General features: G+C 43.5%; 1 protein-coding gene and 2 long non-coding RNA genes across 8 annotated transcripts in view; 2 read left to right on the top strand and 1 right to left on the bottom strand.

Annotated features, from left to right (window-relative positions):
- The first annotated feature begins 469 nt into the window (after positions 1 to 469).
- Positions 470 to 26,099, top strand: LOC133219459 (uncharacterized). 3 transcript variants are annotated; one of them, XR_009727447.1, is made up of 6 exons: positions 470 to 680; positions 13,137 to 13,271; positions 18,565 to 18,664; positions 22,351 to 22,632; positions 23,128 to 23,737; positions 25,759 to 26,099. It is a non-coding gene; the product is annotated as an uncharacterized LOC133219459 (long non-coding RNA). The 3 variants fall into 3 exon arrangements; XR_009727446.1 differs by lacking the exon at positions 23,128 to 23,737; XR_009727445.1 differs by lacking the exons at positions 22,351 to 22,632; positions 23,128 to 23,737.
- LOC133219460 (uncharacterized) lies at positions 786 to 5,403 on the top strand. 2 transcript variants are annotated; one of them, XR_009727449.1, is made up of 2 exons: positions 786 to 2,100; positions 5,077 to 5,403. It is a non-coding gene; the product is annotated as an uncharacterized LOC133219460 (long non-coding RNA). The 2 variants fall into 2 exon arrangements; XR_009727448.1 differs by lacking the exon at positions 5,077 to 5,403 and adding an exon at positions 2,855 to 3,361.
- The window catches only part of AFG1L (AFG1 like ATPase), a 58,495-nt gene continuing 49,668 nt past the window's right edge, over positions 18,402 to 27,228 (bottom strand). For 2 of the 3 annotated variants that reach the window (XM_061366777.1, XM_061366779.1), the window contains 3 exons: positions 25,005 to 25,145; positions 23,152 to 23,265; positions 18,402 to 22,448 (listed from right to left, as the gene is read on the bottom strand). In XM_061366777.1, coding sequence (XP_061222761.1) covers positions 22,314 to 22,448; positions 23,152 to 23,265; positions 25,005 to 25,145 — 390 coding nt within the window. In that variant the 3' untranslated portion in view covers positions 18,402 to 22,313. The remainder of the gene's footprint in view (positions 22,449 to 23,151; positions 23,266 to 25,004; positions 25,146 to 27,228) is intronic. The other variant, XM_061366778.1, reaches the window with a different exon arrangement.

Raw genomic sequence — 27,228 nt, 5'->3', positions numbered from 1 at the left:
GCCCGCCCGCCCCGGCCCCGCCCCCCTATACTGGCCCCGCCTCCTGGCGGCCGCCCCGCCCGCGCCAAGCTAGGCTGCGCCGTGCAAACAAGATGATGTCATGCTCTAGAGCCGCGCGTGACCGCCAGGGCCCGCCCTCGCCGCTCATTGGCAGTCGCCCGGCTGTCGTCAGCGCAGCGGCGCTTCCAATTGGCCAGCGCCTCCGCCCCGCCACCGCCCCTTGGAAAATAATAAACAATCGAGTAAAATGCGGCGCGGGAGGGGCTGTGTCGGCGGTGTCCGGGGTCTCGGCCGGGTTCCCCAGTGCCGTCTCGATGTCCTGTGTATGGGTGCTGGCACCCTCCCGTCAGCCCCCGTGACGGCCTTGGGCGGGTTCGGCCGGGACCGCACCCAGGAGGCGGCAGCGGCTCCGGAGGGCCGGGAGGGCTGGCTGGGCCCCGGGCCGGCCTGCTGAGGGACTGGCTGTTGGGGTGAGCAGCAGCCGCTAGGCCCTGGCTGGCGTGAGGCTGGCGGGGAGGCGGCCGCTGATGCATGGTGGGAACGGGCGGCTTCGGTACGGTCCCCGCAAACCTTGCCCGGGCCCCATGCCGCGGATCTGCCCTCTCGTTCAGCAGGGGAAAGCGGCGGGCAGGCTTCGGGTACGGCTGACAGCGGCGCTAGGAGAAAAGGCTTTCCGGAAGGTACTGTGGCACGCGCACTGAACGTTAGCTTCAGCCAGAAGCTACAGCTGCACGGAGGAATGAGCAAAGCCATCCCTTGGTTTCTCTCTTGCCCTTGTCTTGAAGCTTGCCTCTGGAGGAGACTCGCAGCCTTGCCTGAAGCAGTGGAGGCCTGAACATGGGGTCAGGGACAGGGAGTCGGTGCGTTTTGGGTACAACGATCCAGCGAGCCAAGTGCCTAGAGTTGCAGCACTGACAAGACTCAAAAGCTGCACCTCTAAAACTGCATCATTGTTGGTTGGCTTCATGGGGCAAAACATATCCTCAGGGTGGCTGTCCTGTCTACATGGTGCTGTGCAGAGAGATGTAGCTTCAGTCCCTTTTTCGTAGTAGTGGTTCTTATGCATCACAGCCCTAAAATAACCGCCTTTCACAGTCCTGCTTCCCTCTACCTGCAAACATAAGGCACACTCGTGTAACAGGAGCTTTAATCAGGGATAAGGTAAAGAGAGTGCTACAGGAAAGCATTTCCCTTTGCCAAGGCTCAGCCTAGCAGCTCTTTTTGAGAGCAGGTGCCTGCATAGAGCCTATTTCAGTTCTTCCAAGTAATTAATTATTGTCTCCTGTGTGTGGCCCTGGGAGGAAGAAGTCCAAGCACCTCCCTTCTCCTGTCATTCTGTATCTGCAGTGATCAGAGCACTTGCCTAGAAGCTGGAAATACGGCTCCTGGTTCTTTTCCCAGAACTTTGTATTTTGTTCTCTGACAAACATTCGATGTAAAGCACAGTGAGCAAACTGAGAAGGGGACTGAAATCCAAGGTTGTTCCTCTCCCTTCCCTGTGGCAATGTTATTACTGCTAGGTCATGGCCTCTCCTAGATTGCTCCCGTGAATCCTGAATCCCCACCCTCTCCCCCAGGCAGCAGTACGGGTTCAACAGGCTGGTTGAAAATGGGAGTGCATGTTAGGCTAGTCTCCCTCTCAGTGGATATTCTTCAGGCTAGCCTACCTCCTGGCTAAGATACTCTTCAGGAAGGTCAGAAGGAGTCATCTGAACCCCACTGGGCTGAAGGGGGAGAAGTTGACCTTGGGTCTCCTGCTATGGATTCACACAGAGGAGGGAAGAATTTCTCCCCCCTGGGGAGTTGAGAAAGGGTTCAACGGGGTTGGTGAAGTGTTAAGCAAAAGCAGTCAGCGGCTCAGCACATGGTGGGGAAGTCAATGATAAGCATTTGCAGCTGGTTCTCTCCCACCCTGAAGGAACTGAGTGGCTGCTGACTCAGGAGCTGCAGCAAGTCAGAGGAATGGGAAAGGGGCCACATTTCCTGAGTGTTTGAGACATGCCACATCTAGCAATGCTATAGAGATGGGTACCTCATACCTGCTGTTGCATCTTGGAAGAGCAATTGTAGCAGTGTGCCGTAAGGAGCTGGAGCTCACTGGTATGTGTTGGATGTGTTCTGAGCAGGCTGCACACCCTGGAACGTGGGTCTCATTTTGCATGGAGACGTGTCTGAGCTCTGAATTCCAGTGCTGGGCCCAGGGTGAGGAGGGGCATGGAGCTGCCCAACGTGGGGTGGTTCTGGGTATGTGAAAGGCAGAATGTCCTGTATCTTGGGATGGTGGCAATTTAAAAATAGGACTCCAGAGCTTCTGGGATTAGGCATTGGTTGAGCTGGGGCTTTTGGGAGGGCATTTCTTAACTTTAATGCCTCAGTTCTGTTCCTGTCCTGCTTCTGATATTAAAGTCCTTATGTTCCCTGTGGCTTGTGAATGTCACTTAAATGTGTTTGGGGCATGCAATTATAGCTAGCTGCCCTGGAAACTCCTCCTGGAATCTGAAAACTTGAAGTCTTCCATTTGTATGTATCCTTTCCTGCCTTGCAAAAGCATTTTCTTCAGTCTAGCAAAATGCTATGTCAAAGGTGTACATAAGTCATTCACTGCTGTTTTACCTGCAGAAAGCCAATGACGGGGAGAGTGAGGCTTGATGTTATTAAGTTGTTTCTTTGGGGGGTACTGTTTAAGTGAGCACACATAACTGAACACACACTGAGAACTAATCTGCTGACAAGCCTGCATTTTCTAAATACAGTAGCTACTCCTCATAGTAGGCTTGTTAAGCTTAAAATATATCCAAGTAGAGGTACTATAAAGCCCTGTTTTATCAAAACGATTTGTTTTTTTCCTTGGAAGTAAACAGGGAAGACTGTGGAGGAACTGTAGCTGAGATCTGACAGATGTTCAAGTACGTGAAGCTTAAAGAGGAACGTATGCTATTCAGTTTGCTCACAGAGGCTTTGTGACCTGTGTCTTCGCAGTAATGATGACACAAGCTTTTTCGAATAAAAGGAAGAAATTAACTGCCTCTGCTAATTGTACCCTTGCTAGCTAGCTAACCAAGGACACCATTTGACTGTGAAAACTGTTGGTGCCCCCAAATCTCTCAGCTGGCGAGAGTATCTTAAGTGAGAGTGTTCTCATATCTGTGGGTTAGAAGGGCTATTTTAAAATCTTCCTAATTGGAAAATGAAACCCTATTGCTTCAAAACAGTGGTGCACAGCTTTGAAAAATTAAGACCATATGGAATCGTTTATTAGTTTTCAATATGTATTCAATTTCTGGTGCAATTTTATGTACTCGCTAATGCATGAAGTCTTTTGGAGCGGGAATAAAGCACCACAAAGCATGATTTAATGCCATAGGGTCACCAGATCTGTTTCAGATTACTGGATGTTTCAATCTCCTGAAAAGAAGGGGATGTCCCTGCAAAAATGAAACAATGAAACAGTGATGAGGGGTGGGGCGTGAAGCCCTTAAATCTGAAGCACTTTGGAAATAAAGTGCACATATCAACAAAAACTTTTCAAGGAATCAGTGTGGGGATTTGGGCATGTAAGAGATACAGTTGTGAAACAAATTATACTAACAGGAAAGTTAAAGCAAAGTCAGTATTAATAGTACAATACTTGGTTGTGATTTAAGGCATCTTAATGAATCATGTTTTCAAACAGTACAGGCCCACATAGGCATGTGACTGTAAGAGAAAATAAGAGCAAGTAATTGAGGAAAGAACGAAAGTGCTTTTGTTTATAGTTCTTTGGTCAATGGAAGTGCCTATTCTTGTGCTTATTCACAACACCTCTCTCTCTTTCTTACAGAAATCAAATCCAAACATTTTTGTTCTAACTTTGCTAGAGTAGGAGCTTGTGCTTTGGTTCTTTTTGTATGACTTCTGCAAGGTTAAGACTTGCAGTGCCCTTCCTCTGGCAAGTTGCTGAGAGGGGTCCAATGCCTTAGCCACTGGTTTTGGGTTTTTTCTTTTGCTGTGTGATGAGCTGTGGGGCAATCTTTGCTCTTGGGGCCCAGGCATTTTCCTTTCAGTGGTTCAGCAGAGACCAACAAGTAGAGGCTGACTCTGATGAGTTAACCATGCATAGTTAGTGCCACCTGGCAATGAGCTCTGCAGGCATGGGAGGCAATCTTTACACCTTTATCATGAACCTGAGAGCATTATAATCATCTGACTAGTTATAATTTAACAGAAAGATCATTTTTCATCTTGCTGTGGTGCTGTGCTTTCTTTTAAATGTCATCTGTAGAGTCTCCCAGTGAGTGGGAGCTTCAGTTTTGCTTTATATTTCTTACAGATACTAATAGAAACTTTTTCATATGAACATGGTCCTCCAGGTTATTGAAATGAGACAGATTCTTTGAGGCATAAGCGAACTAAAAAGTGTTTGCGGTAACTTTTACACTTCAGATTGTTTTGTCAGTATATGTCATTTATGACCAGTAGATTGTCTGGTTCTTTTATTAAGGTTGAAATCTTACATTTTTAAAAGCGCTATTAACAAGCAATTAATCTTCAGCTTTCCTGTAGCATTGAAGCTTGTTCATCATGTTGTGCCTTCCATCGTTTGTTAAATGTTTGATAATTGATAGTAGTAATTTCAGATAAGTTCAGCTCTTTTATTCAGAACGAGTATGCATGCAGCTTCTGGATCAACACCTTCACATGACCTCACCTGCCTGCTCAAATTATAGCATCAAATAACATACTTAAGGCAAAATGAAGCCAGTTGAATGAATACTCAATGAGGATTAAAACAAATACCATGAGAAGTAATTGCTGTCTTTGATTAGCTTTTATCCAGATTCTATGTCTTAGGTATTGGAAAATCTTAAATAAAATCTTCTTTGAAGTCCCTTAAGCATTACTGAGAGTAATTGTCGTATGTGTGATTGGTAAGACTATTACTTGCCCATAGATGGCAATAGCATTACACTGCTGAAGTAGCCCCCAGCCTAAGAAATAAATGAGGCTGTGTTGGTGGTAAATATTAACTTGGGGAATGGAAAGAAAAAATATCTTGCTTTCTTTTTTTTTTGGTGATGGGGACTGTTCTACTTGCAGGAATGTTGAGACTAATCATGTGAGAAAAGATCCTGGCGTGAGAGGCTGCATGTATCCCATGTCCTGAGATCAGGGTTTGCTCTGTGAAGCTGACCTTTAAAACAGCCTGAAAATGAGGAACGTGGCACCAGAGAGCAGAGCAGGAAGCATGAAATGATGTAAGATTTGTTTCTTCTGCATAGGAATACTTTTTTTTTTTTTTTTAAGCTCCAGGTTTGTGATTCAGCATTTTCTGCCACTGACAGAATAAAAGAAAGGGAAAAATTCAGTGGAAAGAAAGAATGTTCCTATTGTTCTAGCCAAAATCTAATAAAATACTAGACATCAGGTATTTTTGTTCCCTTCTGTGGAGTTGGGGGGACATTATTTTTCTCAAAAATCACTCTTCCCTCAACCTCCTGATCTGAGAACCCTGGAATTGGAGAAAAAATTGGTTCATAGGCTTAGCCTGGATGCCTCCTCTACCTATAACTGTTGTGAAGTGCCACCAGCGTTGTTGGCTTTACATACCTGGGTGAAGCTCCCTGCTGGAAGCTCTGCTGCAATGGAAATCTTCCCTCTTCAGTGTCAATGTGAGCCCTCAGACCACCACTGGGCACAAAAAGGCTGCCCCAGCCTGTTGCCACCTCTCTGATCTGAAACATTGCTGTTCTCTGAGGAAAGAGGTTTCAGAAGGAGAAAGCAAAGGAATCGCTTCATGCTCCTGCTTCCTTGGAGGCTGATTCTGTGTTAAGATTTCTCTCTCTTGGTAAAGGGGGAGCAGTGGTGGGGAGCACTCCAAGGGACTGGAACTTAGCTGGGTCCACAGCAAGACTGCAAAATGGTCCCTGGCACAGTGTTGGCCCAGGCTGCTAGCACTTTCCCAAGCAGTTCCCAGGCATGGATGCAAAAAGCCTAGTTGCAGTTACTCCACTTTGATGGGTAAGAGGGTTTAACAGCCTTGGATACAGTCACTCCGTATCCATTGGCTAGTTCATCCTCATGGATGTGGTCTCCTGTGCCTGAGGTGATCTGTGCCTATATCTGTGTACCATGCACAGGGTCAGCCTTGATTTTCAATGTTGAATCATGTCACAGTGAGCAAGCAGGGAGACAGCTTTGTCATGCTTTCTCTTCACCTGCTGAGATGGCGGCACTGATGAAGGTGACTGGCTGTTTTTCAGTTGCTCCAAATGCCAGCTAGAAGAAGCCAGCTTGCATCTGCCTAGAATTATGCATAGATTTATTTTAAGTCATAAGGGACAAGCAACTGGATACGAGCGTGTACTGTATTTGTGAGGCCAGCACTGGGATGACTTGTGTGTTTTAAATTGATGTTGAAAAATGGGCGGTGGAACATTAGAGCCACACAAAATGATTCAGAGCCTGAAGAAAATGCTTTGCAATGGGAGATGTGAAGCACTCACTCTCTCTAGCTTATCAAAAAAGACTGAGCAGGGAATTGATTACGATGGTGAAGAAACTTCCCTAGGAGAAAAATATCAGGTACTGAAAGGCTCTTTAATCTAGTAAATTATGGGAATGTGTAGCAGCAAGCTAAAACCAGATAAATTCATATGAAAAAAAACCTGGCCAAAAATTTCTTGGAATGAAGGTGATTAATCACTGTAACAAGCTGTCAGGGCAGTTGGCACATTTTCCAGATGTGTCCGAGCCAGGATGAGCATGCTTCTGATGGGTGTGCTCTAACTGCAGTTAAAAGCATGAGTGACACTATAGTCAAGTCTCAGGCAAGGTATGCCGGTGAGGTTTGAAGGGCTGTGATATGCAAGAGGGCTGACTAACAGTTCCCAAAGGAGCTGTGAAGATCTAATGGTTCCCATCTGTCCTTAACCTGTGAGAGACTGAGTAAAACAGCATTTAGCAGAAAGCGGAAGGGAAGAATCAAAATGACAGCCCAGTTGCTGGCACACTAATGTGCCCTGTGTTTTTGCAAGGACTGTATCTCTCTGCTCAGGGCTTTACTGACATATTCTCAACACTCACCAGAAAGCTGATCTTTCTCCAGTCCACAAGCCCTTTGTACTGATCGGCATCAGTGTCTTTTGTCTTAGAAGAGCATGAATAAAAATTCGTGATGCGCAGTGGCTCATGTAGTAGCTTGGCTAAGTAGTTTTCCTTTTTGTTTGTTATTGTTTCATCTTCATGAGCTTTGGACTGGCCTGTTCTCCATGCCTCCTAGTTTCCCTAGTACCCATTTCCTTGTATTGCCTTTGCCACCAGGCTCAGCACATGGTGCTGTGTTGATGATCTGTAATGCAGTAGATTTTGCAGGCTGCTTCTTACTCAGTCTGGCACCATTTGTTCGTCATAACTTGAGAAAAAGAACCCTGCCTTTCTTGCACAGATTTCACACGGGATGGGTATGTCAGTGATGTGCTGTGTACATAAGAGCTTGTCAGGAACTTTTTGATAAGTGCCTTTCAACCAGAAGTAAAAATCTGTAAATGCTGTAGCTATTGAGAGGAATGCAGTAAGATATCTTTGCAAAATACCTGCAATTTGTATGTAGAAAAGTGCTCCAATCTCCTTCTAAAAACAACACTTCTCTCCCAGAAAACCAGTTGGTAGTGGAAATCTAGAATTTCTCTTTTCCTTTTGTCTTTTCTGGGGTCCCACTTCACAGAATCATTAGTGTTGGAAGGGACTTCTGGAGATCATCTAGTCTAGCCACCCTACCAAGACAGGGCCTAAGCAGGTTACACAGGAATGCGTCCAGGTGGGGTTTGAATGTCTCCAGGGAGGGAGACTCCACAGTCTCCCTGGACAGCCTGTTCCAGTGCTCTGCCACCCTCAACATAGAAAGTTCTTCCTCATGTTGAGGTGAATCTACTTGTGGTTTAGTCTATGGCCATTGCTCCTTCTTCTGTTGCTGGGCAGTACTGAAAAAAGTCTGGCACTATGTTCCTGGTACCTGCCTTTGGGATACTTACATGCATTAATGAGATCCCCTCTCAGCCTTCTCTTCTCTAGACTAAACGAGCCCAGCTCCTGCAATCTCTCCTCATAAGAGAGGTGCTCCAGACCCCTGATCATCCTTGTGGCCTTCCACTGGACAGTCTGGTCCTCCCCATATGTTTGGGATGAAACCAAGATTTCATTCTCTCAGACTAAAAGTCAGGTTTTCTGGCTTCTCCTTGTTCCAGAGGGTAGTTTTGTACAAAGTCAGAGCTGAAACAAGGGAAATGATGGGATGGAGTTGTCATCCAGTTGTCATCAAAGCCCACAAGCTGTTAACCTAGTGCATGGATTCTCCAGAGCATGGGAAGTTAGAGGCAGGGCAGGGGTTTGAACTGAGATCTCCAAATAATAAGTGAAAGTCCTAAACTTATTTTTAAGTAAGGGAAAAAAAGACTTAAGAATTTTTTCTCTTTTCGGGGGGGGGAAAGTATGGGGGAAGGTGCCTCTGGAAAGCAGTAGAAGGATTCAGTCATATGCATAGTAATGTGTAATTGAAGGATGGTGGCTTTGCCCAGCTGGCTTAGATCTCACCTCTAAGCCTGTACTCAAAAAGACCTAACTATTCTGAGTGGCATGGGAAGCTCTCCAGGGCCTCGAATGTGAGAAATAATCAATTCTTGTAGAAACATTTCTGCGATGCTGTGGAATCCAGCCAAGAGACATGATGAAAGTGAAAACTGTTTTCTAGGACATCCAGTTTCATTTAATTTTGTCATGCCCATAAAACTTTTCAGCAAACGTCTGTATCTTGCCTTGTGTTGATTGTGTCCTGCATCCTTTTGTGGTTTGGTTACCCTGGCAATCCAGCTAATTTTCCAGAAATGTCAGCTCCATCAGAGTTCATTGACTTGTTACATTAATGGCCTGCTTGCTCCTTCAGTAGACTTCAGCATTCATTGATTGCAAATTGTTTCATGGGCTTGGACCGGTGTGAGAAGAGATCTGCAGAGAGGGTTATGCTCTGGCACACTTGATTGGAGCTGATTTTCTTTCCTCATGTCTTCTTCACTCTGGCTGGACTGATAGTTCTTGTTTCTTGAAACAGTGGGGTAATTTTTCTACATATCACCAGACTTCTGTTCCAGTAAGTTCTCAGCAGGAATGAAGTTTTCCAGTAAAAGTCTCTTGTGTGCCTCCCTTCAGTGTGCTTGTACAATAGTTTGACTTGAAAAACTCTCAACATCGTTTCTGCCTCTAGGCAAGCCACAGAGGGAATAAGCATAACAAGTTTGTCGATATTTTCCACTTGATTTTAGCATTTTTTAGAGCTTGAGGATGAAGAGATACAACCTACAAGGTACTTAAATATGCAACAACTGAGCATTCAAATGCCTGGCTCAGTGAATGCCATGTGGGTTGTTTGCACTCTATATGGGGAAGAGTTTGATGTCCCACAAGAACAAAACCTGGCTGCATGAGTTGCTGCTTGCACCAGCCAGCAGAGGATATGAGCCTGGAAGGGGAAGCCCAAGCAGACAAGAGCTGCTCCCACTGAAAGAAATCCAACAGAATAATTTAAAAACCCCACAAACAACCCATGAAGTTTTAAACAGAGGTTGACCCATGTCTTTCAGTATCTTCTTTGCCTCTTTGCCCATGTTTCTGGAGAGGATACAGCTTGCATGTTCTCCTCTGGATACTGGCAGTGGAGAGGATTGATGCGAGATGAACCACCTGGGAGGAGAAATGGAAAGGCTGTGGTGATGAAGGGGTGTCAGAACACGACTGGGGAGTTTCCTGAAGCTTTTAACCACAGCAAGCCCAAGCAAGGGCCATCTCTTTTTATAAAGCCATAGTCATGGAGTTTCCTTTGAGAAGTCCACCATAAGTGAAATCCTACAAGTGCTTGAGGAGTCCACCATAAGCCAAATCCTACAAGTGCTCTGGATCTCAGAGTGTGAGGGTTTCAGGCTTGTTCAAAAGCCAGGTCTTTCCCATCTTGAAGGGCATTGGCTTGTACTGTTGGGGACGAAATGAGGCTGTATCAACTCCAAAGCTGTTCCAGGTGTTGTGATTTTTTTAAGAACAATGTCATGATTCCAGCAGATGAAGACAACCACACTAAGGAGGTTTCTTCAGAGATACAGAAAGCAATACAGAGAGCTACCATCACAGCTGCCCTTGAAGTTGGAGAACTCACAGCTGCACCTGAAGGTAGGATTTTCTTTTTTTCTCGTAACTTATATGCACAGTAAGTATTCTAGAATTAAATAAAATCCCAGGCATGCATGGCATTACTCACCAGTTCAACTTGCCAGAAATTCCCCACATGTAGCAACAGTAATGGTTCTCCCCTAAGAGCTTCTGCACCCCAGGGTGGAAATGGCCTCCCAACACCATGCCAACGTGGTGCCAACACACGCTAAAAAGGGTAGGCTGGAGGTAGCAATCCAGGTGAGGATGTGCCTGCCTGAAGTCACAAGGTAGCCATGCAGAAGACCTGGGGGATCTTCTGAGGGCCTGCCTGATGCTTCACTCAAAACCACATATGCCTTGTACCCTGAGTCAAGGGATCCTGCATGATGGTGCAGACAGGAGGATTTTGCTTGAGCCATTTCAAGGCAGGATCTGGCTCTGGGGGGAAGTCTGGGATAGGACCAAGCGATGTGATATGTCATATTTATCTCAATATAAGGAAGGCAGGTCCAGTTCCAAGGAAGCCCTCTCTTCCCAAAAATGGTTGTATATTAAAAATATAGATCTTCTGTGTCACAGTGAGGGTCATGTCATCCCAGTCCTGCATAAGCTTCTACTGCCCACCTGCCCCACACCGGTCCTATATATAAGCCTCCCTGCAGCCCCATGCAACCCCTTAGCACCTCTTTTTGATGATAGCCCTGCCTGACATGGTGTCTTGATTTCAGCTGGGATAGAGTTAATTTTCTCCCTAGTAGCTGGTGCAGTGCTGTGCTTTGGATTCAGCCTGAGAACAATGCTGATAACACACCAATGTTTTGGTTGTTGCTAAGTAGCACTTACCTTGATCAAGGACTTTTGAATCTCTCGTGCTCTGCCAGTGAGAAGGGGCACAAGAAGCCAGGAGGAAGCACAGACAGGACACCTGACCCAGACTAACCAAAGGGGTATTCCATACCACAGCATGTCATGCCCAGTATATAAACCGAGTTACTTGGAAGGGAAGGCAGCCTAGGTTAGGCTGGATGGTGAGCAATGGTATTGTATATCACTCGTCTGTCTTGGGGTTTATTCCTCTCTCTTTTTCCTTTTATTATTAAACTTCTTCTCGATTAGTGAACTGTTCCTATCTCAACCTGTGGGGTTTGCCTTTTTCCATCCCACCCAGGCTGGTCAGGGCATGAGCAAGTGGCTGTGTGACCTTTAGTTGCTGGCTGTGCTCAAGCCAGGACAGGTGGAATATGGGATGTCCCTAAAGCATTTGGTGCTACCACACATGCCTTCTGCCTCCAGCCAGCCATGGAGCACACCCCAGCACTGCTGCCACAGGGCCCTGTGCAGCCACTTAACCTTTTATTCCTCACCTGGAACCATGGTCTTCGGAATCTCTGGCTTTTGTTTGAAAGGAATGTCTGCGCAAGCTATCACGGTGTATTTATTTCACTTCGTTCTCAGTCTGACGGCAAGGTGAAAGCCTGGGCATATTTTACCAGTTCTTTTTAGAATGGCGTTTGCAGAAGCAGCAGCCAGTAGCACCTCGGGCTGGGCCGTGTGCCGTGAGGCCGCTCTGCCATCTTGTGGGCCTCGCCGCGCTTGCAAGCCGCCGGACAGCCCTCGCAGCTGGAAGCACAATGCGAAATCCTCATAAAAGATATATATATATATCTATATATATGTGTATGTGCTTTATATATATATATTTACCTCTCTCTCTTTTAATTATGGGTAGAAGGACGCCTGAGGCACCGTCCTGGGGCACACGGTCCATTTCGACTTTGGGGGAGATGACTGACGGCAGAGCAAGTGGGTATGTTTTCGAAGCCCTGGTAGATGTAAGCCTTAGGGGGTCCTGGGCTGTCCAGATGTCTCTTCCCGTTATCTTTAGGGCAGGTTTCCCAGTCAATCTTTGACAGTCTGGAACTTTATAGCCCCGATTTTCTGCTTGCTAATTTCTTACCATCAGAGAGGCCAGACTGTGCACCCTATGGAGAAGACGAGGCTGTGTGTTTCAATTGGAAGTGCTGTTGAACAGCACAGGTAACAAATGCTATCTATGTGCAATGCCCTGCTTGTGGCTATTGAAACCCGATGAAGAGAGAGCATTGCTAGGGCTTCCACACTGGTGAGGGAAAAAGAAATTCTCTCCCTTGTGGCAAGAGGAGAGATCCCAACACACGGTGGAGCTAGATGATGGCATATTGTGTGCCCAAGCACAAAGGTATTCTGATAAAACAGGATTAGGGACTAGCTTTCTTTTCTCAGTCAGCCTCTTAGGCTAATTTACTGCTTATCCTGCCTTAGTCTCGGTTCTGCAATTTGCCTAGATTATGGAATAGTGCTGCCTCAAGCGACTTGGAATACAGCAATGAACAGTTGCCACTGATGGCAAATGCTTTGAAGTTAGGGGAGAGGGGGTCGCAAATCCTGACAGCATGTCTATCCTCTCCCTTCATCAGGAGCATCTCAGCCCCAGTGAAACGGTAAACTCTGTAGCATAACAGGGATTCATGCATCCCCCTTGGATGACCCTGGGAGAGCTGTGGAGTGGAGGCAATGGGAAGATGGGAGCTTGTGTCTTATAAGAAATGGGAAGCTCTGCTGAAACCCACTTTCCCCTGGTTTTAGCCTCTTCGGTCATCTTCCTGTTTAAAGGATAGGAGGTGCTAAAGCCCAGCTCTTCCTTTGTAGGGACCTACATTCCACTCTAGGCAGGTACTCAGATACACTGAAGGATTTTGACCCAAGAGCTGAGGATTTTGCAGCTGATTTCTCACCTGGGACATAGGCAGGTGCATATGGCATTAACACCTCAATAACTTCAGCTCCCAGTGAGCTGGCAAAAGTGTTCTCAGCCCAGAAAGTTTTTCTGTTTTCTTTCCATCTGTAGCAGTTGATGGGAGAAGCAGGTGGTTTACCAATTGGGCGTGCTCACCTTATAAACTTTGTTCCTCTTCCACATCAAGTTATTCATGACACTTGGCCTTTGATTTGTCATCACCTTCTCATTCTGGAAAACTTAAATAAACCCTGGACCCAACAGAGGGGAACCACTGAGCTGCCTGGATGCTGAACTGCAGTGGCAGATGCTTAAACAGGAGGTGGGTGGCAATTGTGCCTTTGAGTTTCGCAGAAAGAGGAGCTGAGGTGGAGGAGTGGGACTGGGGGAGGAGGAAGCAGCACTGTGCGGCCGACCAAGGGCAAGCAAACGGTTGGCAGGCAGGTCCCTGTTTGGTTGAGGGGACACTAGTTCTCCAGCTGAACAGGAAAAGGCAATCTGAAGGACAAGGGCACAGCTTTGTAAATGGTCCAGGGGACCCCTGGAAAGACCGTAAAATGAGAACGATCAATTAACAAGCTGCTGTGGCTTCAGGAAAACCATTATAGACATACTGATGTAATGAGCACATCTGATGCACAGAAGCTGTTTAACCTTCAGCCTTGTGCCTTATAAAGCACCTCTGGAGCACTGAGTAAAGCCGTTAATTATTAGGGTCAACCTTAGCAGACGGAGGTGTCCTCAAGTATGAGTTGCTGTGATACACTCATAATTTCTCCATTATGTCAATAACTAATTTCCTAAATTGCTCAAGAATTGACAGATTGGCATCCATTAACCAGCCCTTAACTCATGGCTGTGGGAGCAGTTAGTTACAAGTCACAAGGACTGCAAAACCCATACATAGTTCCTTGAATACATATATCTGTATGTGTACAGACACATACATACACACCACTGTAACAGCTTGGCGTAAGCCATTAGTAAGCCAAATAACCAATGTATGTAAAAAGCTTAAGTAGACAATGATTGACATTGTCTTGAGCAGATGTTTTAATCCTTGAGCACTGTTTTCAGGTACTCTGGGAGGAGAGGATGAAGTCAGTTTGACTTCTAAAGAGCTGTGTATTGAAAAACCGTAAATGAACAGAATTACAATCAGATCAAAATATCAGTTACATTTACTGCCAAAATGCATTGTTTTTTTAATCTGAAAATTCCAAACAGGAAAACATTTCATGGATTTGGTAAGTGGTGATTTGTTACATTGTTCACCCTCACACTGCAGGACAAATCTCATTGTTCTTATTCATACAGGCCATATAATTTTTTGTACTTAAACGCAAACTTTTTTTCAAGCACAGCCTATGAAGAAGAGGTATATTTGGAAATTGTGATATAGGCAGGTAGGGAGTCCTACTGATTCACAAAGTGGTTTTATTGTTCTATCTCAAAGCCAAGCACAACTGGAAAAGCAACTGGCCTAAGCAGAGCAGTTGTAAAGTGGTGCAGCGCTGAAGGCCATGCTGCCTGAGCTGGTACACTGACTACATGCAGCTTGAGGAGGAGAATAGACATGGCTATGTTACTATGGCACAGCATTACATGTGTCTGAGCTTACCTGACTGAGACTCTTCTGCCTGACAGCCTAGAGTTAAATTAAAGGAGGCCAAGGAGAAAAAGGAGAGAGGAATAGAAGAAATGATGGTGATAAAACCAAAAGATCCTGATGGTCTTTCAGGGGATTGGCTGGAATAATGGCTGCCAGCCTGCTGCCAGAAGGGTGACAAGCATTTCATCAAGGCCAGTGATGAACACAAAAGCCCTCCCCCAGCATAGATGGAAGGACCAGAAGTGGGGGTATGGAAAGGAGGTAAGAGCATCCTCTTAAGGAGAGACATTAGTGGAGTTGCAGATGCACCTGGGTGTGCAGCCAAAACTGGGGACTGATGGGCTGCAAGGGAGATTTCAGGGGCTTGTCTAAGTTGTTTGTGGGAGGCTTAGCCATCTCTTGGTTTGCAGCAGGATTTTGGCTGTACCGCCTGCTGCTCTGACCCAAAGGGACAGTTTCAGCTGTCCACCACAGGCTGCTTGTAGGGGAAGGGGCTGGCAGAAGAGGTGTTCAAAGAGAGCAGTCTCGTTTATGTATATCAGCATGGTGGGGACAACACACACAGCAAAATGGGAGTGCCAGCCCAGTCAGATGGAGGTGGACATGGCAGCAGCCCTCATCTGCTGCGCTTGTGCCCTTGGAGACGGCAGAGCTGGGCTGGGGGAGGAACACTGCTATCCCACCTGGAACCATCTCTGGCTTTGTTCTTTCCCCACAGACATCCTTTATTAGACTGGCTGCTAGCAGCTTTCCCCACAAACCTCATCTTACCCATGTCCTTAGACTGCCACAGCATCACTGCTGCAGCATCCCTGCTGTACCTATGAGAGGGGGCAAGTGCCTGCAGGAGAGACTCTGCAGAGGGAGAGGGAGCCCAGGTGCACCGGAGCCATCTTCCCACCGAAACTGCCCAGGCGGCTGTGACTGAAATTTAATTTGCCTGGTGCATTCAGTGGACATTTTAATCAGCGTTTCCTACAATCTACTTGGCAAAGAGGCTCAACTGGCAGCTGCCTGACTGAATGGGCTTTGCACCCAGTCTAACCTTCTCCATTCGTAATTTCCAGTGCTGGAAAACCTCTCTGTCTCACTCTCAGAAGTTTCTATAGCAATCACGGCCATCCTAGTGAAGCACTGAAAATGGCAGCCTATTCAGATTGTAATTTCACTGGACAGTAATTGCTCCTCTCTCCATTGGCCTCTGAAATGTTACTTTTCAGTAGATAGCAACTGCAACTGAAGGAGACTGGTCCTCTGCCTATGTTTTCAACAAATTTCACTCTCCACCCCAACTAACTTTGTTAGCTGTTTGCAACATGTTTGAACTTTGACTAGCAGGAAGAGATGTTGGGCACATCGTACCTCATCTACAGGAAAGACCTGACATGAGTGATGCTCTTAAGCCTGCAGGAAAAAACACTCACCACCCAACACATCATGTTGTGACCTGAACGTTATCCATCACTGTAGGTAGAAAAAGTTACACAAGTGTGTTTCGCTTTGCTAATTGTAAAATACCGGAGGATACAAAAAAAGCCTTTTTCTTCATGTCAGTGAGCTTACTTTTCTTGGTTCAGTTAACTTCAGCTTAAACAATCACTTGATCTTTTGTTCCATGCTTCGTCTTTCACTGGCTGTGATCGCTCTTAATTATTGTGACACTGAAGAGCCTAGTGCTAAAAATATATAAAGTAACAGAATGAAAAGTTTTGCTCCTTACAAGAAGAGGATGCGGTAGAATTGTACCACAGCTTGTGGAGGAGCTGATCAACCATTTCTTAAACTCTTCTAATAATCTTTCCCTATACTTTTATGGCTATTGTTGCCTGCTGGAAAAATTAGCTTAAAGCTGAGTAAGGGGAATTGTGGATAAGTGTTTGCAATTTGCCTTTGGACTGACACAGTGTGATTGCACTCAAAGAATTTGAAGTCTTTGCACTGGCAGCAGTAATTGAATCTGGGAATACAGGATTCGCATTGGAAAAGAGTGGATTTTTATAACGATTTAAATGAACAATTTCAGCTACAGAGTGGATTAACAGAGCCAACTAAACCCTTCACCCTGACAAAGAACTGGCGGGAGGACTATAGAAACTCATCCAGAATTTTACCAACATGAATGCAGAGTAATAGGTCAGTGAGAAGCATTTCTGTATTTTAGTGGCGCTCTTAGAATTCAATTCAATTTAAAACAAAAGTTGTTTTACAAATATGTGGAGAATGCAGAAGGCTGGAGAGGGAGCAAGTGGCCTGCATCCTCCATCTGCTCCATCCTCCCTCTGCTCTCGCGCAAGGCACTGCTGCTGCAAGTCCTTCTCAGTGGATAGAAAGGCAAATGCAGGCACTGCCCCAACCCAGGGTTCAGAAAACGTCCCCTTTTCTGCAAGGGCACAGATGCACCCCCAGACCTGTATTTCATATGTGCCAGAGCTCTCAAGGCCTGAAGCCAAGCAGCAGGAAACTCCAAGTGCAGGGGGCTTGGGAAGCAGAGACACACACAAACCTACACCAGAAATGAGGGTGCAGAACAACAGGAAATATTAAGGATCCCAAGATGAGTAGCGCTCTTCTCTGTCAAGAGATGGACACATCAGGTTTGCTCATCTCTAGCAGGAAATGGATGAAGGGGATATGAGAGAAACATCCATTGGGCAAACAAAACTGCAAAGGCAGATTAGCTGCATCTGTTCCTGAAGTATTTTGGAAGAGGCAGCAAAGCATGTAAAGGGACGGTTCCTTGAGCAAAATAACTAGACCCCGATGTCTCACTGCAGCAGGATGCTTGAGGGGAAAACTAAAAGATTTAAATTAGCCTGGAGAAGGATGCAGTGTTTATGTGAGTAACAAGGCATGCAACCACTGGTGAGGATATGGCCTCCTGCTCCACAAACCTCTGCAAATCTATAATGACGGGGTATTAAGAAATTTTCTGGATGCTATTCTCAAACATTGGATATTGCACTGCTGCAGGCAAGATACTGGAGCAAGTTGGTCACAGCTCAATACTCAATATGACAATCCCTCTCTGGAAGAAATGGGGAGACTGAATGTTTCCAGTAGAAGGCATAATAATACCCCCAAATTTAACCCCTCCTAGAAAACTTTACACCACTCGTTTCTCAAGCCCAAACTGTAAAACACTCTTGATCCTCTGCCACTGGCATCTGTGGAGAAGTGTCATGCTGCAGCCTTGCTCTGCTATTCACAACACTTAAGAGGTGCTGTATGAGCGCACCTGCACTGGGGGCTGCAGTGACCCTCCCAGCCCATCAGGGCAGGGACTTCCCTGTCTGCCCAAGTGTTAACTAACTGCTTCCCAGGGGCACTTTTACAAGCTGGGTAGAACCTGTAAAAACTAACCGCAGCACTAATTAGCTGTCAGCAAAAGCACATCTTGAACAGTAAGAATCACAAATTAACAGGGAAGAAAAAAAAGCGCACTTTAATTGTGGTTTGCACTTAAGCTGCAGTGCCTCACCCTCAAGTTGCTGGAGAAAAGAGTCAGGTAGAAAAAAGGGTTCCAAACCCCAAAATGAAGGCTGCCAGCAGCAGTAACTGAGGAAGACAAATCTAAACTGCCTCTGGAGGAGGAGCTCTCGCAAGCCCTGGAATACACCTACCGAAGGCTGAGCTACATGTTGGGCAATGGCCTGTGATGCTATGGCTCATCCAGGCAACCAAGTGCCCAGAAACTGGCAGTGCTGCAGATCCAACTTTGTCCCCTGGATACAGAGATAAAAAAACCTAAATATCACCAAGTTATCAACAAAAGGCCTTTCTATTCAGAACACTTACTTATCTAAAAATAGCATGAATGATAAGTGAAATGTTTATAAAATCTGGATTTATTAATTTTTATTACAACATAAATTATTCTCAACAGAAGGATTTAATAGTGTTCAGTCTGTTATATATTAGACTCAAAATAATATATTAAAAAAAAATAATTCTCAGTATACAAGGAGAATCCCAACAGAACTTACAAAGCCACTGTAGTTCACAGTTACAGGAGCTAAGGTTGTAACGAATCATACAGGAAATCTGTTGTTACAAGTAGAATAAAATCTACCTGATTTGGTGAAGGTTTGAATCACAAACCTCAGGTTATTTTTTTTTCTTTCTTTAAAATAGATTCTTTATTTAAAAAAATATCCTCACAGCAAAGAGGCACGTGATGTGTAGTTGACAGCAATAATTCTGTAACCCAAACAAGGAAACTAATCCACTTTGAGTAGCTAAATTATTTTTTGCACTATTTACATACTTTACTGAAGTATTTCCATCCCAGAGCCTCAGCAAGCATCTTAGAATATTAATGGGTGAAGTCTGGCAGTACTCCAGTGTCAGCAAATCAGAAAGTAACATCATTCCCATTCTATCGACAGGGAAACTGAGTCACAGATCCAAGTAACTGCAGAAGGAAACCTCCTGGATCTTGATCCTTTTAAACAGGCCTTGATGGAGAGACTGTTCTTTCTCTTTATTAGATGGCTGGTGACTGAAAAGCACTGTTTGAAACTCGGTCAGGTCTTTTTTTCCCATGTTTAAACTGCTTCAAAATAGGTGACATTATCCAGCTATAGTGTCATTATGGTCACCTTTAATCAAAAAAGGCCATTAATGGTTTTCTTTTTTAGATCAAAAGCAACAACAGCAAGAAGGCATCTCTGATCCCTCCAGAGACCTTTGGAGGGCTGTCTCAATATACCCAAACTACTGCAATTGTTCCCTCAATCTGTGCAAAGGTAAATACTGAAAACTAGTGATTTTGAAAGACAGAACCGCGTTATTTATTTAAAATATAAGTAAGAGCTACTGCACAAGAACGCAAAATGAAAATACAGCTTTAAAGATAAAATGTTTGTATGGATAAAGTAACTATACTCACAGAAGCTGTAATTTAGATTTTCAGGCACTGAGAACATTCCTTTGTCAATCAAATATTTGAAACAAGTTAGCTGAGAGATTCTTAGCCAGCATGTGGCCTTTACAAACCAACATGAAACATTTTGCATGGTCCATAATGACAAGGATTTTGCTTCCTGTGACAGCAAAATATAATACCACATCAATAGGATTACTCAAAGTTACTTTTAAAATTAACTTGGCAATAATGGTTGTTGAATGACTAAAAGGGAAATAAAAACTTGTTGCAGATCCTAAATGACATGAATTTACAAGTTAAGAAAACCTAAAAAGCCAATACTTGATCTTGGGATAGAGGCATCCAGCATAAACCCAGCAATTTTAAGGCCATCAAGGAGTATGCATAGTTCATTCACAGGCATCTCACTCTTTACATTTTGGCAAATACAACATTTTAATGTGGTAATAAAAAGCCACAGACCACTGCTGTCTCGCAGCAGCCAGGAGCAGGCCAGGCAGCAGGGGACAGGACTGCTGGGATCACCCTCTGGACTGCAGGTGATGCAGCACCCTGGGCCAGGACATGCCCAGTACTGTCCATCATGCCCTAGTGATGGACACCAGGCATCACTAGGCCTGTCAGCACAGGGCCAGGCTCATGAGTATAGATTGCCACATATAAATACAGAACCACACACACTTAAGTTATATAAATTAGTTTTATCTGTATTTATATATATGTATATAATAAGTATAGGTGTGTGTATATACACAGACACACATGCATGAATCTCAATAGTCCCTCTGTTGAGAAACCTAATACAAATCTCTGAAAATATACATCAATTATTCATATAGTCATTGCTTATGCAGTATAAGCAATGTATTCTGATTGGGGGTTTCATAAATACACATTAAAATTCTCCATGGTAGTCACCCTTGTGGGAATAACAACACAGTTGCATAACTTGTAAACTATAAATATAGGCTTTAGAAATTCTCTGAAGAACAGGTATAGCCACTGTAAGTCTTCCAGGACACAGAACAGAAAACCAGACTTGAGCACATGGCTCCAAACCATCTGTATTCTCAAAACACATACAAGTGCACACTATCTGTCCAGTCTTCCCTGCTGTCCCAAAATCCCCTTTCAAAAGCTTTCCATAACTGTGATGGAGGGCTACAACTGAAACAATTTAATCAGGCTAAACAAAGGCAGAGAACAATATTTTGGGGAATAGGTACAGTAGAAGAAAAAGGTCATGTTGCAAAGTCCAAGAAAACCCCTCAAATCTGGGGACAGTGTGTTATGTATCTATCTCCTCCCTAACCAATTAGGGCAATCTTTTCAGTCTATCTACATAGTATTTTCCCCTCTTCAGGGGTTCTAAATATGTTATTAAATAAACCTTTTATAAAAATGCACTGTAAGTCAATAAGCATAATACTGTATTTTGTTTCAGTTAAACCCCAAAATCATAGAATCATAGAATAGTTGGGGTTGGAAAAGACCTTAAGATCATCTAATTCCAAAGCCCCTGCCATGGGCAGTGACACCTTCCACTAGACCATGTCACCCAAGACTGCATCCAAACTGTCCTGAACACTGCCATGGATGGACCATTTACTACTTCCTTAGGCAACCCATTCCAGTGCCTCACCATGCTCAGAGTAAAGAACTTCCTCCTTATATCTAACCTGAAATTCCCCTGTTTAAGTTTTAACCCGTTACCCGTTGTCCTATCATTACAGTCCCTGATGGAAAGTCCCTCTCCAGCATCTTTTGTAGGCCCCCTTCAGATACTGGAAGGCTGCTATGAGGTCTCCACGCAGCCTTCTCTTCTCCAGGCTGAACAGCCCCAACTTTCTCAGCCTGTCTTCATACGGGAGGTGCTCCAGTCCCCTGATCATTCTTGTGGCCCTCCTCTGGACTTGTTCCAACAGTTCCATGTCCTTTTTATGTTGAGGACACCAGAACTGTACACAATACCCCAAGTGAGGTCTCACGAGAGCAGACAAGAGGGGCAGGATCACTCTCCCCACATCAGAGCAGGTGTGCTAGAAGCAATATAAGGTTTGGCATAGATGAAGCCTGAAAAAATTCAGGGTACACATATAACACTGGTGTAAAGGCAGCATATTCAGGCGTGCAAGAACTGCAAAATTTAGAGTATTACCTTGCACTTATATGTTACAGTATACACTGTCCAGTCATAGTTTCTTTTCCCAGCAGTGATTACCTTGGTTTTAATTGTGTGCAGTTTCAAGCACCTTCAGTCTCCTCCTCAGGGCTCTCGCATGGCTCAAACCATTAGTTTACAATGAACTAAACTGAGCAACAGGCTGACTACAGGAAACTTAGAGCTTGAAAAGTCAGCAGATGGCTCCACACAGAAAATAAGGGTCAAATAAACCCACAACAGAATATACAACAGAGCGGTTCCAGAATTCTATCAGGGACCTATACAATATCAGGAGTTTCATAAAGACAGCATTTGACTTTTCTCTTGTGCCAACTGCATTGTACGTGACAGAAGCAGCGCATCAACCATTAAGTGTCCTCTTCACGTGACATTCTAAATCTACTGTGAACCCTGTATAGCCCATCAACTTTGTCTCTACAGCAATTCTCCAGAAAAATTATAATCTCATTAAACTTACTGAACATCAACATCGTATTTTACAGAAAATAAAATTAAGGCAAAATTTCACATGTCCACACACTGATGGTACTGAAAAATAATCAAGTCCTCATTTCTTAAGCACAAAAAAAAACTGATGGAAGAAAATATGGTCCAGATGATAAAGTGCAATTATTATTTCAGTTGTGCTAAAAACTTTTCCAATTCTGTAGTTTTACTTCTGGTGATTTTATTCAACTTTTAATTACAACATATTTTTGCTTCTGTCTCCATCTTTCCAGTACTGTTCAGTCTGCATTTCTGTAAGCCGAGAGAGAGTACGCTGAAAGGCAAAGATTTCCTCTTCTCCTGTGAACATGGAGAGTCCTTTGGCGGAATCCTACATTAATACAGAAAACAACACCACAGAACTAACTGTGAGAGACATAGCTGTACCAAAATGCATCCTACCCAACTCCTAAAGCTGAGTGCTTCACAGGCTTTGATGATACAAGACAGTAGCATAGCACCAAAAAACTGAAATTTAAGTCCAAATATTAAAGGAAAACACCTATTTCACCTAGGTAATCTTCTGAAGGAATGTAGCAAAACAGTAACTTGGGTTTAAAACTGCATGATGATGTATTAACCATCTATTTTCACTTTCCTCTTGACTACTTGCATGCTGATTTAGAGAAATCATTTAAAAAATCATTAACAATAACTAGGCTATAGGGAAAAGGAAAACCAGAATTGGTAACATGCAAAATAGTATTGTTTGTGAGGATTTGTGAAGCAGTCCTATGTAGTCTAGGAAGATGTAGAACAGACTTTCATTTCTGTATTTTAAACGTAAACTGAAATCAGTATTTTTACACATGATTGTGCAAATATAATGATTAACTTCAGCAAAATGGTTCTATATATCATGGCATTGACTATGAATCAATAACATGCTATTATGAGAGCAAAAGACACACTGCAGAAAAAGCAGCAAATCACTCGTAAAATATTTACTTGATTCCTCTTCCTAAAATGCTGCTCTAATCATGAGACCAAATCCAATTCTGTTACAAAAGGGAGAAGATATTACTATCACATACATGGCTCAAGTCCAAATCATCCATCAAGACTCTGTTGTTCTCTACCTCACCACTGTCATGTTCTACCAGGAACAAGCTTTGGAGAGGAGCCACTGCAGAACAAATAATACGCACCTGAGAGAAGGAAAAGAGGCAACAATCTCATCACCTGGGCTTTGGAGAAAATGGATAAAAATACATGTTTTATGGAAAGCAAACTTCAAATCACGACCTTGTTTGTTTTCCAGGTATTTTCCTTTTCTCTCATTAGCACTGCTGTTACAGATTCACTTGACTTGGTCATTTGGAATACTAACCTTTCAAGATCCTTTTCTCAATAAGTACTCACGTAACTTTTACACAGAGAACAGAATAAGTATGGTAGTGAATACTCAGAATATCTGCTATACAGGCAATGAGTTCACAATCAACTTTCTACAGTAACAGCTGTAAAGTCTTTGTAACCAATGCTTTCTTTCCCCCATAGTTAAAATTCCCCTCAGTATCTAAGTGCACTGCACACATATTTCCACCTAAAGAATGTTTAAATTCCAAGTTTTCCAGAAGGCTGAGTGGAGCCACTCTTGCTTTCACCCATGCTACTCAAGTGCATATTATTGGTAATAACAATGCATGTTATTTGCTAATAGCAATAATGATGCTGTTTTCCCGTGTGCTGGGAGGAGATACAATTTGCAGTGAGGTAGAGTATCATAGGGGGCTACAATGAAGACAGGCTGGAGTATTGTTACAGGAGGAGATACTTGGTGAGAGTATGCAGACAAAATATTTGCACTGTGGACAAGTCTCCACAAATAGGCTCTCTCAGGTGCTTTTCCCCAACAACTACTTGTGACAGGAGTTTAACACTTGTGGTTTTCCTGTTGAGGAAGTAACAGGAAGCAGCTGTTTGCTTGCAATTCTTAATGACAGCATGTAGGTAGAGCAGACAACCTCGCCCCCCTTATTTCTAACACACTATTATTAGTTTATAAGTATTAGCATATCCTCTTAGAAACTGTCCACTTCCAAATCATAAAGTACAAAGAATCTGGCTGACCTGAATAAGACTACTCATACACTTAGTTCAATACCTTGCTGAAGTGGGGCCTTTCTGATGATCTTGCCAGGACATTCTTCGAGAAAAAAATAATCTCAATTGATATTTCCTGATTGCATAAATATTTAAGTGTGTGCATACATAATCACACATAGGACAGCGTTTCATACCTTGTATTACTTTTAAAAAATCATCTTAAACATGAACTTCTCTTTGTTTTAATGGTGCTGATTTTGCTTCCATGATTGAAACCTCTGTAAATTCACATGAAGTGCTGTATTTATAATTACTATTCCATTAGCAGTTCTGCAACCTCACGTAAAGCCTACAGTGATTGTTTCCTTTAAACTTAATGTAACTATGCTATTAACTCCTTGGTACCATGTTCAGGAAGGCTGATTCCTGACTAACCGCCCATGCAAGTTAAAATCTAAAAAAAATTAAACTTACTCCAGCACAGCTGGCAGCACAATCTTTCATTATTAAAATGATGACATGGTTTCTGTGGATTTCCTGGGTTAGGAAGGAAACAACATCCCTATTCGGGAAAAGCAAATGAGCTCAGGCTTGTATGTATGGTCATGTTCAATACTCAGAGAAATATAAAAAACAACAAACCAAAACCTGCTTATTTCCCTTTACAGTGATGAGAACTTTTTCGTGAATCTGGAATGGTGTTTCTTTGCAGTGCCAGTGCATTCTGCTTATGTTTTCCAAATCATTACTATAGAAAGCCTTACTTCAAACCAATTGGATGTCAGATTTTAGGGTTCCCAGTATTACTCTGCACACATAGGAAAGGCTTGGTTCTCACCTTATGCTCATAAAAGGTATCAATAAGAGTAATGAAGCGACGAGCTTGTGTCCTTTTTGCCATTGTAAGAAGCGGTATGTCACGAACAAAGACTGTGTCAAAGTGTTTTGATATTTCCAAATAGTCACTGGCTCCAAGAGGCTGAAACAAAACCCATAAGAAATGCATGACAATGTCACAACTCCCCAGCTGATGAAATGTGCTGTACCTACAGTGTAATGCGGTTCTAAAGCAGTGCAATACTGCTAAAAACAGTAAATAAAAAATATTTTCTCTAACTGAAATTGCTAGACAAATGTGCTGTAGGCTAAGCATAACTACTTACCTAAAACCCTTCCACAAGAAGTTATTTTGAGCAATTGTTAATGGCTGTCCATAACCAGGTCTTTGGGTTTTATCTAGACGTAAGAACGAAAAACCTGTAGAAATGGTTCTTATGCAAGCGCAGGAGAATGAAGCCCTGCTAGCATTCCAAAACTTCTTCTGAAAATGAATGGGAGTAAGCTAGAGCTTCTCACCAGCTAACCCCCAGGCAGGTATTAAAGCCTCTGTCTCTAAGCCAGTTCTCTCATTTGCAGTCCTACGAACCACCTTGCTTTCCCATTCATAACCACGCAACTTCCCTGGGACATCTATGGAAATGTATTACAAAACCTTTTAAATGTTTTTAGCAGCGTTTCAGAGCAGTATATAATATATCCTCTCCTCAAAGTTACATATACTGTTTATTTTCTCCCACCATTTTATTCCCCAGCCACTGCTATGGACTTCTTAACCAGAAACCAAGAAGACAATCATTTTGAGAGCCAACAACAGCTTCACGCATCACCTCTGAAAAAACACTTATCTGGACAAAAAGTAGCTGAAGTCAAAACGTTTTGATGAGATAAAGCATGAAAATATTCAAGAAAGTGAAAGGAACTGCTGGATGGAAACATCACAGAGCTAGCCCACCATATCTCTCACCATCAAATAGCGATAGGTAGCTGGACAATAATCCCATCAAGTGCAAAAGAAAACAACGGAAGCACTAAAAGCAGCAACACAGCTAGGATGCTGATGGAGATTTTAAGTTTGGTGGTAAGCAAACAGTTTATGTAATTTTTACTCAATATTGTAATTCAATTATGTAATTTTTATTCAATACTTAGGACTGAAGTACTGTTAAGTACAGAAGAGATCACCAGTGTGCTGAGTACCTGAGAGGGGCAGCAGCAGTCATTTAACTGCACACAGGAAAGGAAATAATTTCTCATGTCTCTCCTTAGGTAAGAAATTACAGGTATCACCACTATTCAGGTTAATTCTTTTACCACAGAGAAATCCCAACCACCCTTCTGCCAAAGCCTGTGGAACTATTCTGTGATATGCTTTCTCACCCAAACCATATAAATACACCCTGTTTTCTGGGGAGGTATCAAGTATTAAAAGTTGATTCCTAAAATAAATAAATATCAAAGACTTCAAACTTTAGCAAAACCCACAAACTGAAGCACCTGACCACTGAGCTATACATCTAGGAACTTCGTGGGTAGCTTGGTGGATATCCAAACATCAAAATTAAAAACCTGGGGAGGCAGAGGGAAGAAACAGGTGGAGAATAAAAGGCAAATGCATTTCAAATGGATAAGAAAGGAAGATGGAATACTTCTTTTGCTTTTATGCAGACATAAACCCACGGTCCATAGAGGATTACAGTATGTATCTTTATCATAGCTGAACAATCTACTGCAGCTGTGCAAAAAGCAGGCAATTCAAAAATTCCTCCAATTAGGGACATAAAAGGCAGGTAATTTCAAGCTGTTTAACAAGAATTTCTGTAACACCTACACCATTGCTAAGTGGTAATATTCTGTAAATGTTGTCAGAAACGATCCTTTGGAGACTCCCAAATCTTACGATCAGAAATACCTGAGGCCAGCAACCATGAGTGTTTAAATAGAATAAGTCTGTATCTCCCTACCAAGACTCAAGTCTGGTGACATGCAATGGAAACTCTGAGTCAGCCAGTCTGTTATATACGGCTCAGCTGGCATCAGCTGTAGTTCTTTACATAGAGGAGTTCTCAAACTCTCCTTTTAGAGTTTAGAAAGAAATAACCCTGCAGATGAAGTTTAGACTGATTCATCTGGTTTTCTGAACAACATTCTAAAAATAACAGCGAGATGGTGTGTTTCTGGTACTGTCTCATCTTTTTTCTTCCCCCAATTATCAATCAAAACTC

The sequence above is a fragment of the Neopsephotus bourkii genome, unplaced genomic scaffold (genome assembly GCF_033783945.1).
Source record: "Neopsephotus bourkii isolate Nb327-2 ecotype Australia unplaced genomic scaffold, CSIRO-AGI_Nbou_v1 NB_1358, whole genome shotgun sequence".
In the NCBI taxonomy this organism is placed as follows: domain Eukaryota; kingdom Metazoa; phylum Chordata; class Aves; order Psittaciformes; family Psittacidae; genus Neopsephotus; species Neopsephotus bourkii.
Note: the sequence above shows the minus strand (reverse complement) of the source record. Positions and strands in the feature narration are given on the sequence as shown.